Raw genomic sequence first — 12469 nt, 5'->3', positions numbered from 1 at the left:
AGGCGTTCCCAGGCCAGCCGAGAGACATAGTCCCTCCAGCATGTCCTGGGTCTTCCCTGGGGCCTCCTCCCGGTGGGACATGCCCGGAACACCTCCCTAGGAAGGCGCCCAAGAGGCATCCGAAACAGATGCCCGAGCCACCTCAGCTGGCTCCTCTCGATGTGGAGGAGCAGCGGTTCTACTCTGAGCTCCTCCTGGGTGACCAAGCTCCTCACCCTATCTCTAAGGATGTGCCCGGCCACCCTGCGGAGGAAGCTCATTTCGGCCGCCTGTATCCAGGATCTTGCCCTTTCGGTCATGACCCAAAGCTTATGACCATAGGTGAGAGTTGGAACGTAGATCGACCAGTAAATCAAGATCGGATCTATTTAGTAAATTGCAGAATGAGGATAAGAGGACAAAACCCACATAAAAAGGTGAGATTTGTACTTTATTAGAAGTGTTTTCAAACAGTATGGTCTACTTTTACAAGAAAAAAAGACTCACGACCATGTGGCTGGTTTTCCATAATGGTACGAGAGTCTGGTTTGTTTACCCATCTCCATTAAAGTGCAACCAGGAATGGTGATGCACTGATATTTCAAAGGCTCAGCAAACAGGCGGTATTCAGGGGTAGACCAAACATTTGGACGTGCTGCAGTTACTGTCTGACAAAATGCCACCTGTCCAAACATCTGCAGACAGCTGTACAACTTCATCTCTATACACTGCTCCAGGAACATGCCAATTAAGAATAAGTTATTTTCTCCCTTCTTCAGCAGTTTGTTTGGCCAAACACCTACATTTCTAGAAAAGCATGACTGTCTCAGTAGTTCTAAGGCTTAAAGCATCCAGCTTCACAGCACAGCTTACAAACAGAAAACTCAACTCACCACACATTCAGCTTCTGTCCAAAGAGAAAGTTGTTGTTGAGGTGAGTGATGGCACGGTCCACTGCATAGCAGTCTCCCATCTCCACCATGGCTGCCCCAGGCTTACTCTTCATGAACTTCACCTGGAGACATGTCAGCGGACAGGACTGATCAGTTTTCTGTGATACAGAGCTACCCTGTGCTTATGAGATGCAAGATTCACAACAGTTTGGAGCAAAGGTGTGTGGTTATGGAAAGCTGCACTCCCAAGTTGCGTCACATGACTAAGTGGAGCCACTATTTTTGGCTGCGTATTCAGCCTACTGTTCACAGCGTGTTTCAGTACTTGGCAGGCTGAAATGCTGTATTAATAAACCTTGGGAGCTTTCAGTGTGACCAGCCTCTCCTTCCTCTTTGTAGCAAAACCAGACAAACCTATTGTCAGATACTGACCCGCTCAACGTTGCCATAGAGACAAAAGATATTAAAGACTCTGTCTGCATTCATCTTGAGAGGGTCCAGTCCGTACACCATGACCACCGGAGAATCAGCGTGGGCACCATACTCGCCAGGAGGAGGGGGAGGAGGTCCATAGCCCGGCCCGTAGCTTCTACCTCCACGCCCTCTCATTGGTGGACCCATGCGGCGACCCTCATAGGGTGGGGATCCATAGCTCTCGTCATAGCTGTGATAACCTCCTCCTAAATGAACAAGTGAGAGAAAATGAACTAATGACGACAAAATCAACAACTCTACAACTACAAAATAAAGTTGCTCCTTAGATCCTAGAGGCAGCATCTGTAGAGTTGCAATTAAAACCACCACTTACCTGCCACTGTGTGGAGGAGCCATTTCTAATCCCAACCACTTAACAAAACCAAGTTTAAAGATCCCCTCCAGACAAGTTTTAAGGCATATATACTGTATGTATATAAAAAAGAAAAAGATATGAAACAGCTGCAGTTTTCCTCATAAAACTGAAAACCAAAAACCCGCCTTTGCCCTTCATTCTTCAGATTTATGAATATTCAAATATTTTTGGGTTAGATGCCTGAAATAAGGTCTGCGGCAAAGACACGGTCAATATATTTTCATGTTTTGTGATTGCATTTGGGCTTCCAAAAATAAATAAATAAAATCATAGGAGTGACGTTCACTTGTGAAGATTATCTTGCTGAACAAAACATGCGTCATAAACCACTGTTTGTTACAGAAATTTACGGCAATAATTCAAGAGCCTATGGGAAAATCCAACTGGCTTTTTGTTGAGGGAACCACAGCAATGCTGACTTCCCTACAGCGCTCCGTAGCAGAGGGCAGATATCTATGGGGCATAAAATTACCAAAAAAATAAAAACAAAATTAATGAAAACCCATTTGAGCAGGGGGGCTTGAAGAACATTAACGGTCTAACACAGATTATCAGGACATCAACAGGTTTCTAAAACCTTCAGAAACAAATTACATTTTGTATACATAGGTATGTCTCTGTGCGTTTCTTGTCCCCCAGGGGCTTGAGAACCTTACCGTACTCTGGAGGGTGGTCGCCCAGCAGAGCAGGCTGTCTCTGGCGCTTGTTGGGGTTGGCATTCACGTCTTCTACGGGAACAGGACGATAAAAGCAGAGAGAAAAGAAAAGGACACCGATAAATACAACAACAAGAGACTGGCTAATATCTCTAGCATTTCAAATGTGCATTATGGTAAACTGACATTGACACCGAAATCTGCCTCAGATTGCACACCATAAATAACATGTCAGGGTAACTTTATTAAGGGATTGCAATCAAAATAGTACTTAAGACAGACACATGCACCTTAATGATCTGGCCTGTGAGAGCCATACAAGCACAGATGTCTAAGCCCCCCAGGGGGGGAAGACAAAGATGAGGTGGAAGCTGATGTAGTAAGTGAAAAGGGTAAGAACACCAAACATAGTCACTCTGGATAAGTATCACAAATAGCTAAGTTCAAAAATAAAGTTTGTACGCTCACACACACCTGCACTGCTCCCATTGCCATCTGCATCACCATCTGTACAGGTACACAATAATCATACACAATCAGAATGGAAGCCAGGTTAATCAAAAGGTACATTTTTTTTGGTACATTTTTTTTCTGGCAAATGTGAAACTACCCCAGAAATGCCAGAAGAGTGTAGGAGGGGAAAAAAAACAACAAAAAAACCCCCCAAAACACTCATAACAAGACTGTCCTCGTCTGGGAAATATTTCAGGATAAAACATGGGGGTGGGGGTGGGGGGATGACTTGGTAACTGCAGGTGACCAACCAACGTCTTACAGATTCTCTAACAGCAACTTGGCAACAGAAATATCAAGAGCAGCGGGTACAGTTTGGACACCAACCCCCCCCAGCCACTGTGGCTGGTGGATGGATGGCTCTCCTGGCTTTTCAGGTGTGTGACACTTTGTAGTTGGCCATGGGTCAAGCACATCCTACATGAATTAATATGAAGTTCACAATCCTTCCCCAGATTAAAAACAAATTTCATTCCCAAAGAACCTCACATTCATCCAGGGAACCACACGTGGATGATCCCTGATTGTGGTAAACTGCCAACAAGACACAGCAAACACACATACAGCAGGTCTGAGTGACATTAGAAATGCAGGCTGACAGAACCACAACCACCACCCTCTTCCAGAAAGAGAAACATTAAGAAAAACAATGGAGTCATGTCAGTCTTGTGTGGCGATGTTGAGTGCTGGGCGTTGGGGTCATGTGGTGCTGTGCGGTGATGTTCCCTGAGGAGGGTCTCGATTTACTTACTGCATGCTTACAAACAGTGGCAGGATGACATTTGCAGCAGTAGTTCCACCACTCTCCACTCAACTCATTTCATCCCATACTCTTATCCGTTTCCTCTTTTGGGGAAACAACTCTCCACCTCGATTCCTGGTTTTATCAGGTTGAAACGCCCATTGGAGGGGAGGTTGGCCGTTTGGCTGGCGTTTCCATCCTTTTTGTTCCATTTTGGAATAGTCCGCTTAGCACCCACCGGTAGGCCATGAGGCTGCCATAGAGCACATTTCAGTTGGGCAGCTGGCTCCCCTTAGCCGCAAATTGCCAAACCTGCATCACATGGAAGGTGTTACACAGGTTCTAGAGACTACAGCATATTTTGAAGGAAAAAAAAAAAGCTGCACTCAAAAAAGGGATAGCTAAACAAGGATGCATGTGGTAAGAAAGTCAGAGGGAGGAAAAGATGGAAGAGAGCAAAGAGAGAAAAGCTGAACTCCACATGGGAGGAAACACAAGGGGTAAAAGCAAAAATGGGCCTGACTGGGCTCTGAGTGTGCTTGGTGGTGTTGTCAGCAGTGTCTCGTCTTCATCAGTTGTCTTGTGTTGTCGATTCAGAGGTGTGAGTCATCTATCGGAACGGCATCAGCAAGTGTCGGAGTGTGTTGCTTGCATGTTGTGTTTTCGCGTTGAACAATACGGCCCAAAACAGTACAGGAAGGGCCAAAACTGTGACCTTGGCCGATGGGTTAGTATCAGTATGCATCATCTGCTGTCTCACTACTTCTGTTTGGGTGGATGCTGTGTCTTCTCTGGTGTCAGTCTCCGCTGGGTGTAGACAGTGGGGGTCTGTAGATGCAAGTTGTGGCCTGCTTCAATGTGATTTTCGCTTGTGTCTCAAAATAGGTAAGAAAAGGGGGAGGGACCAAGTGTAGCTCAGTGCCCCAAACCCCCCGCCCTCTGGAAGTGTGCGTTGTCATCGTGGCCCTTGTGCTGGAATGCGGAGCTGAGGAGTGAGTGGTATATTAGTCCTACATCAGCATGTTGAATGGGTGTTGTCTTGTAGTTTATCCCCCATTTCTCGGGGGGTGGGGGGCATTTAGCCCTCTGTGTGAGAGTGGTTGTGTCCTCATTGAAGGAGTGCGTACTGGAGATGGTGGCTGCTGAGTGGTGATGTTGTCAGCACGTGTCTGTTTTGCCCTCTCGGCAGAAATTCCTGTGCATGTTTCTTGACTGATCTCAGACCTGATTACCAGATATTGCAGCTGTAGCTTGGTTACTGATGCTGGTCCATGCCTCTGTTCTCACTCCTCAGACTAATCACGCAACTGTGAGACTTAAAAATAAGGCTGCCTGCACTACTTCAGCTATCAGCCACTTTAAATCTTACAAAGCTATTTTGGCTGCACTGATCTGAGCACTAATCCTATGTTGTTGGTCATTTGTTGAATGTTTCTCTCGAAGATTTAAAAATAAATAAAGACGACCATATGTGAAAATTGCTTGTAGGAGTTAGATCACAGTGGAAAAGACCAGGATCAGGTTTGGTGGTAAAAAAAAAGTTTCCCAGTGACTTTAAAGTGAAAGCTAAAATACACACTGCCCATTTAGAGAAGAGGGGAAAAAAACAAAAGAAAACTGTACTGTTGCTATTATTTTTAGCTGTGACTTAATGCATTTCTTATTCCAAAATAACTACAACGATTACAGATGTGGTAAGGAAGGCAGGAACAGCAAATGCAGACAAAAGGAACACTTCAATTTTCAGTCAGACACAAATTGGGAGATTTTATTAGCAGCACTGGGTAACATAGTTCTTCACTAGCAAACAGACTGGAGCATGACCTGATAGCGGAACATAAAGCAAAGATCTCACGTATGTGCCGCTGACTCCGACTTGTGCTGACTTAAGGAAACTATGGCCACTGGGAGCCTTTAGGGGCAACATAGTCGGGTCTGGGGTTTTGTAATAAAGAAAACAAAAAAAAACAAAAAAAAACAAAACCAACGGAAGTCTATTGCACAAATGAACAAACTAATCTAGACTGAGAGCTGACAGACCAACAGTGAATAGAGGCAATTCATTGTTAGTTTTAGTCTGTTAGTGCTGAAATATATATATATATATAAACCCTAACAACTGATGCCGTCTGTAACATAACCTTTCAGTCTGCATGTGTTCCTGCCACTCCGTCACACAGCAGAGTTCAACATTTAAGCTTTAAAACGTCTAGCAGGAAATGTGGGTATTAACTTCATATTTATATTTTCCTCAAATGTCCCACCCCTACCTATGAACCCTAACCACTCTGTGTATTGAGATGTACTACAGTAAAACCCAAAGAAAAACTTCAGTCACAATGTCAAGTGTATCTGTCTGGTAGCATTATCATTGACGGGTGTTGCCTCCACCTTCCTAGTAGCCTGCTTGCTGACACTCCCCACAGTGGCAGTAAGGGTTAACAGGACCAGGCTTCCCGGCTACTGAGCTTGTGTCGATCAGCAAATACTTGGTGTGCTGAGGTGTGTGAGGTTGTACCTGGGCCTCCCAGATTGGGGTTTGTGTAGTCCCAGGTGTCTTGGTCATTCTTGAACACATTCAGGCGTGTTGGCTGTGGAAAGACACTTTATATGAACATACAAGGCAACAAAAATGTACCGTTTATAGTTTACTGCTGCTGTCCACACAAAAGCAGATTCAGGTGGCTGCATTTTAAATTCATTATATATTACCAAGTCCCCTCTGCTCAAAAATGTTTTGCTTATACTCCAGCTTTTCCCAAACTTAGTGTCACAACCCAAAACATGGACCGTTTTTTTTTTCCTAAGTTGCCAGTTGGTGGAGTAAAATGCTTAACAAGACTATGATATACGGCTTCATTTTCCAACTCAAAATAGAAGGAGCATTTTTTCCTGTGCGGATCTGTTCAGATGCTGGGTGCGAGTTTCTCTCACTCCCAAATGGCAACTGAAGTTCAGGAATTTTCCCGGTGGGCTGATAAGGGTTTCTGAACTCTCTCTCTCTCTCTCTCTCTCTCCCTCCTCTCCCTATGCTTCTATATGCCACCATTACACATCACTAACTGTGTGTCTCCTCTCTCCCGTAGTGTGTCCTCTCTCTCTCCCTGTACCTTTCTACAGGTTGCCCTGGCCCTGGAGCTCTATGTCTCTGACGAGCAGTCACCAGCCACATCGACCTGATCAGTGTTTGATTGTTGTGTCTTGTTGCTTTTCTTCTTTTGTCTCTCCTCTATCCACTCACCCCAACCGGTCAAGGCAGAAGGCTGCCCACCAAGAGCCGGGGTCTGTCGGAGGTTTCTTCCGTTAAAGGGAGTTTTTCCTCCCCACTGTCGCCAAGTGCTTGCTCAAGGGGGATTTGTTGGGTTTTCCCTATGTAATAATATTGATAACAATAAGGTCTAGACCTTAGTTTGTAAAGTGTCCTGAGATGACTTTTGTTGTGATTTGGCGCTATACAAATAAAATTTGATTTGAACTGCTTAGCTATCATACAGCTGATACAGATAATAGTTATTCATAGCTGCAGCGACACTGCTGGTGCAGTGAGTACACAGGGAGGATCTGTGTCGCTGACACGTTGTAAATGTGATTATTGTAGAGCTGCCTGACCCACCACTGGCTAATCACTCCCAGTTGAGGTCAGTCAGCGCGGAAACATTTACTAAATGTCTGCAAAGAAAGTGCAAAACCTGACTGTCTCAATATAAATGAACCAAATCAAATAATTACTGGGGTACTAATTTCTTTCTCAGTATAATGTAAGCACATTTCATAGAGAACACCTTTGTTGCTTTGAAAGTGACTGTAGCCTGTTAAAATACTGCATATGAAAAACAATTACATTGACCGTCATGAGGTGTTGCATCACCTCAGGACGGTAACTATCCCAGTCATTGTATTGGCTTGGATTATATTGTGCAGGTTATGTTGCTGTGCACCTACTGCACTTGTTTTGTTTATGAAGACTGGCAATGCTGTGCTGTTGTTGCAATAGTACCTTGGCATACTCGATCTTCAGTGTGCAGCAGCCGGAGTAGATGTCTGCGCCGTTGAGTGATGCCTTGGCCCGTTGGGCGCTTTGCACAGAGTCAAATTTAATGACAGCGTTAAGGACAAGACAGGAAATATCTGGTTATCTCCGACACTAATGACAACGCAGACTGTCAGAAGCCACAAGTGAACGTAAATGTACCCACACACTATCCTCTCTAATTCCAGAGGGGTTTTACAGTGTTTTAATGTGCATCGGTGAAATATGCCTACTTTAGGACACTGTGTCTAAGATGTGTGCGTGAGCAAATACCAGGAGACAGACAAACTGGCTTATCATACTGGACAAGTTCCTGCCAAAACTGTTCATTCACCGTCAGAACTTTCAGAAAATTATTACACACTGCAGTCAATCAGGTTGTGACCCCCATGTCTGATAGAATCCAAGGAAAAGGATATTCAACCATTGCCTGGACACCATTCTTCCTGAAGATGACAATTCTCTGAACAGGCCCACAGTTGTTGCAGATAGTGTAGATGACATCCTGGGAAAACATACCAAATTTAAAATATTTATTTAGGCAATCGTTAAATCAAAGCGTGCGCAGACACTGTAGAGCGCAAATCAGTTTAACATGCAAATAATGGCAGAGGTATAAAGAAGCTGTCGTCATTTAGTTTGACTCACAATTCTGTTTCCTTTTGCACATTATTTGAACAGTGAATATTTTGGGAGTTTTTTTTTGGTAAAAATTAACTCTGGGACGACGCAACTACCATGTGACATTTTACACTTAATAAAAAAAGAGATAGAGAAAGATTTGAGAAAAACGTAGGTATACAAGTAACGAAAATGATTTGGTCCTGTTTCTTATGCTAAACCGTGACAGCCAGTATTTCAGAGATGTTATAAATTATTTTCACATACCAAAATCTGCTGGCCTCTTTCCCATACAATAACACACTGTGCCTCTGAATTAGCAGGAGTATAGTCAGAAAATACAGGCTAAACTGATATTTGCATACAGTATATTACTTCCAAGGGCTGATATCTCAACAACATGCCTGTCACTTTGATAGGCTGGCACTCAATGCAACCCTGTACGAACCAATTAAACACTATTCTGTGAGAATTACACATTTCTTATAAAATGCTCCCAAATGTTTGCATTTACCGTGGTGATGGGGTAGATAGGGTTCATGATGGTGAGCAGGAGGACATTGTTAACACTTCTGGAGTCGTCAGAGTCTCCCGGCCTGGAGATCTTCTGGCTTGTAGAGTAGTTGATAAAGGCTGGGTGGCCTGCGATGTAGACTTGGTTGTCTGCAGCGTAGGTTACAGCTGTAGATGAGCCATTCATGTCTTCGTACTCCACCAATGCCTGACGTTTCTTGGGCATCACCACTACATAGCTAAAATCAAAACAACAAAGGCGTTAATTAAAAAGGCAGAACTCAACTAGACCATATCTGCTAGTTCCTTGTCAACTTTAAAAAATTACAAGTTGCTACCCAATTAAACCCCAGCCTTGGGCTGTGCTCAAATAAGGACAACAGACACTTACACTGGAGAAAAACCACATTTTTCACATCCTTTAAACCTCGTTTTCTCTACCTGATTGTTCCAAACTCCTGCAGGGCCTCCACAAGGTCAGCCTCTGTAACACCATCCACCAGTCCACGCACGTGCACCACCACAGAAGGAAGGGTCTTGTGTGGATCTTCATATCCCTGTGTTGAAGAGAACATCAAATGTGCAAGTTCGTTTAGCGTGACCATTTAGTTGTCTCATCTAAGGTGATCGGGCACAAAAAGCTGTCTAGACAGTTCGCTGCTTTTTTTATTTGAATGATCCAAACGATCATTAGGGTGGATGTCCGGACTTGAATCAGCAATGAAATTCATTTGGTGCAACTGAACTGTAAAGAACCAAATGAAGGTAAATGGGGCGGACCAATTGTGAGACTACAGATACTTGTTTGTTGGGTAGGTATTCAGTCTTTTATTCAAGTTATTTGAATATCAGAGACGGCACAAAGTTTCAATGCAGTCTGAGTTTGATGATGAAGAAAGAGCATCACGAAGACATCTCATCTCCTAGCTGGTAAGCTACTGCTCATGTCTGAAAACGCTGGAGCAGATCTCCAATAAATCATAAGCAGGCCATTGTTAAAGCACAAACCGCTTTACTGTAGCAGGGCAGACAGACAACGAACTACAGCCTAATTCATTTAAACAAGCTGTTTTGGTGAAATAGCCTATGAGAGACGTTTGCACCAGGATCGTCTACAAAGTACAATAGCTTCACTCAAAGTATTGTAGTATAACAAACAGGAGACCAGTGATGCATTAAAGTGCCCATGGCATGCTTTTCCTCGTTGCCCTAACTGAACATTTTTGTAGTATTTCTTCTGCATTTAGCACTTTGTAGACGTCCCGGTGCAACCATCTCAATGCTGCACACAGGTTGTTTCTCTTTCAGATGAAACTTAGGCTGTAGCTCCTTCTCCGTCTACTTCACTACAGTAGAGAATTCCTCTGTTTTAACACAGTCTGGATTATGATTTATTGAAGATCTGCTCCAACAGTTTTTGACACGAGTATCCCACCAGCTAGCAAACAAAGCGTTTTCCCCCACTTCAACTGTATTGAAATTTTCTCCTGTCCCAAATGCTCAATTACTAAAATTTTAAAAAAGGGTTACCTACCCAACGAACGAATAACCGAATAGTCGCACATTTGGGTCCAGCCTTAGTGTTATACTGTGGCAATAAATACCGAGCCAAACTACAGGATTAAAATAATGATCGGTGTTTTTGTTCATCAATGAGCAAGTGAGTTTTAACGTTTAAACTCAACACCTTCACATTAAAAGGGAATAATTAAACTTGCACATACAGTGAGAATATCAGCCCACACAAACGGGAGCTGATTTGGTGCTGACTAATGAGATTTTGCTTACGCTGTGTAAGCCAGCTAGCTAGCGGCTAGCACACGGCTAACAATCGCCGGGCTAGAACAAAGCCGGGCTCGGGCGAGGCCCAGTTTTAGAAACCATCTTCAGGGGAGCTCATTTAGGGAGCAAGACACGGTATTTATATGTCAAGATGTGCCTTCGTCAACCTCAGACAAATAACACAACGATGAATTGACAAAGAGGATAAAAAAGAAGCTTTATTAGCCACAAGCGTTCGCTCAGGTTTAATGACCTGTGACGCATCGTGATGCCTTTTCCCACCAACGCGCATATGAATGAATTAAGTTCCACTAACACCACTATAACCAAGCCAACTGTGTGCGTTTAGAACTAAAATTCATCTCTAATACAACCCATACAAAAGTGACTCACCGTAGCCATTCCGTCGGTTTTCTGTCTTTTCGTTGCCCTGCCGTCTTCGCTGTAGTAACGACTCGCTGCAGTAGCCATGTTGTCCCGGTTAAAAAGGATGGTGGTAGTGACGATCAACTGAAACGCACAGAAAGTCAAGAAAAACAAGGCTCGTGTTTCCACGCCCATTATAGCTGAATCTCGTGCTGTGATAGGCTCGGGCAGCTGTCTATCTACTTGTGAATTGAAAACCAGCCAATAGGAGAACAGAAAGTGTAAGCAGGTATTCAGTATTCAGATCACTTTCTGCAGCTTAATCTGCTGTAGATTTAATTTTCAAGTTGATAAAATGGCTACTTTCCCGACTGATCTGCACATACCCCAAAATGAAAGGTGAAATTTTTTAAATAATTTTTTTGCAGATTTATTAAAAGTCAAACAGAAATTTCTCGTTTACAAAAGTATTCATACTTTGCTGTGGTCGTGTGCGTCCAGGTTTGTCTAAAACTTGACTGGATTTAACGTGTGGAAAACGTTGATTGTACATAAGTCAACAATTCACACTAAAGAAATTGTCTTCAGGGTCTCTGCGATAAAAAAAAGTGCTGCGGCATAGACCAGGACACGGGTATAAAACCATGTCCACAGTTCTGAGTGGTCTCAGAAGCAGGGACGGAAGCCTGCTCAGAACCAAATGACTGATGACAGCAGCCAGATACAGCGATGCCCTAGAGTGCAACGATTCAACTTTGAGCACATGGACCCATCCAAAACACGAGAGAAAATTCCAAATTTTGAGATGCTAGATATTGATAATGTAGCGAAAATACCTGCATTTGCAGCACAAGGCATAAAAAAGTGAGGGTCTGAATAATTTCCGAAACCACCCTTATTCTTATGAACAGCTTCACATTTCTTGTAGTACTTACATGGGCTTAACCCATTAGTTTTATAGTGGTCAAGGCATCTGTATTACATAAAGAGAAATATCTTTAGTTTCTAATTGCCAGTTTTACATCTTTTTACTAATTGCACAGAGTAAACTCAGGTGACACCTGGATGGCCCCAGTGTTTCACCTTTGAACCATTTTTTCCATTAGATTTATTTTATGTGTCATGCACCAAAGTGCTCAGCCTACATGGACTTACAAGATACCACAAATACTGTTGGTTCGATGAAAAAGAAAATTTTCAAATCAATAATAGACTACTTCTGTATAGACATCTTTCACAGTGACATCTAGAAATCAGGACACACAGTACCGAGACCACTCAGGTATGAAGGGGTTTATTCAAAAATAAAACTGCCACTATTTTACCACAGATGCCAAAAACAGAACAAAATTGTCCAAGCAGCCTCAACGGGAATCAAACCTAAGCACTGTATACATTTTAAAAGTCAAAAGTCACAGAAATAAATCAGAGATCAACAGATGACAAAAATCTATTCAGGATACAGTGAAGCTGATCAGGTTTGTAAGAAGGGCAGTGCAGCACAGAAACAGCGCACAGCAGGAA

At 43.3% G+C, this 12469-nt stretch overlaps 1 protein-coding gene across 3 annotated transcripts in view; it reads right to left on the bottom strand.

Annotated features, from left to right (window-relative positions):
- Nucleotides 1-11089, bottom strand: part of LOC109973753 (heterogeneous nuclear ribonucleoprotein L-like) — a 12874-nt gene extending 1785 nt beyond the window's left edge. The window contains exons 1-10 of one of the 3 annotated variants that reach the window (XM_020623550.1): nucleotides 10973-11089; nucleotides 9239-9354; nucleotides 8799-9036; nucleotides 8083-8168; nucleotides 7631-7727; nucleotides 6152-6224; nucleotides 2853-2885; nucleotides 2379-2450; nucleotides 1305-1552; nucleotides 873-994 (exon numbers count right to left, since the gene is read on the bottom strand). In XM_020623550.1, the coding sequence (XP_020479206.1) occupies nucleotides 873-994; nucleotides 1305-1552; nucleotides 2379-2450; nucleotides 2853-2885; nucleotides 6152-6224; nucleotides 7631-7727; nucleotides 8083-8168; nucleotides 8799-9036; nucleotides 9239-9354; nucleotides 10973-11050 (1163 nt within the window). In that variant the 5' untranslated portion in view covers nucleotides 11051-11089. The remainder of the gene's footprint in view (nucleotides 1-872; nucleotides 995-1304; nucleotides 1553-2378; nucleotides 2451-2852; nucleotides 2886-6151; nucleotides 6225-7630; nucleotides 7728-8082; nucleotides 8169-8798; nucleotides 9037-9238; nucleotides 9355-10972) is intronic. The other 2 variants (XM_020623551.1, XM_020623552.1) reach the window with 2 other exon arrangements.
- Between the last annotated feature and the right edge of the window lie 1380 nt (nucleotides 11090-12469).

Source organism: Monopterus albus, unplaced genomic scaffold, assembly GCF_001952655.1.
Source record: "Monopterus albus unplaced genomic scaffold, M_albus_1.0 scaffold304.1, whole genome shotgun sequence".
Taxonomy (NCBI): Eukaryota; Metazoa; Chordata; class Actinopteri; order Synbranchiformes; family Synbranchidae; genus Monopterus; species Monopterus albus.
Note: the sequence above shows the minus strand (reverse complement) of the source record. Positions and strands in the feature narration are given on the sequence as shown.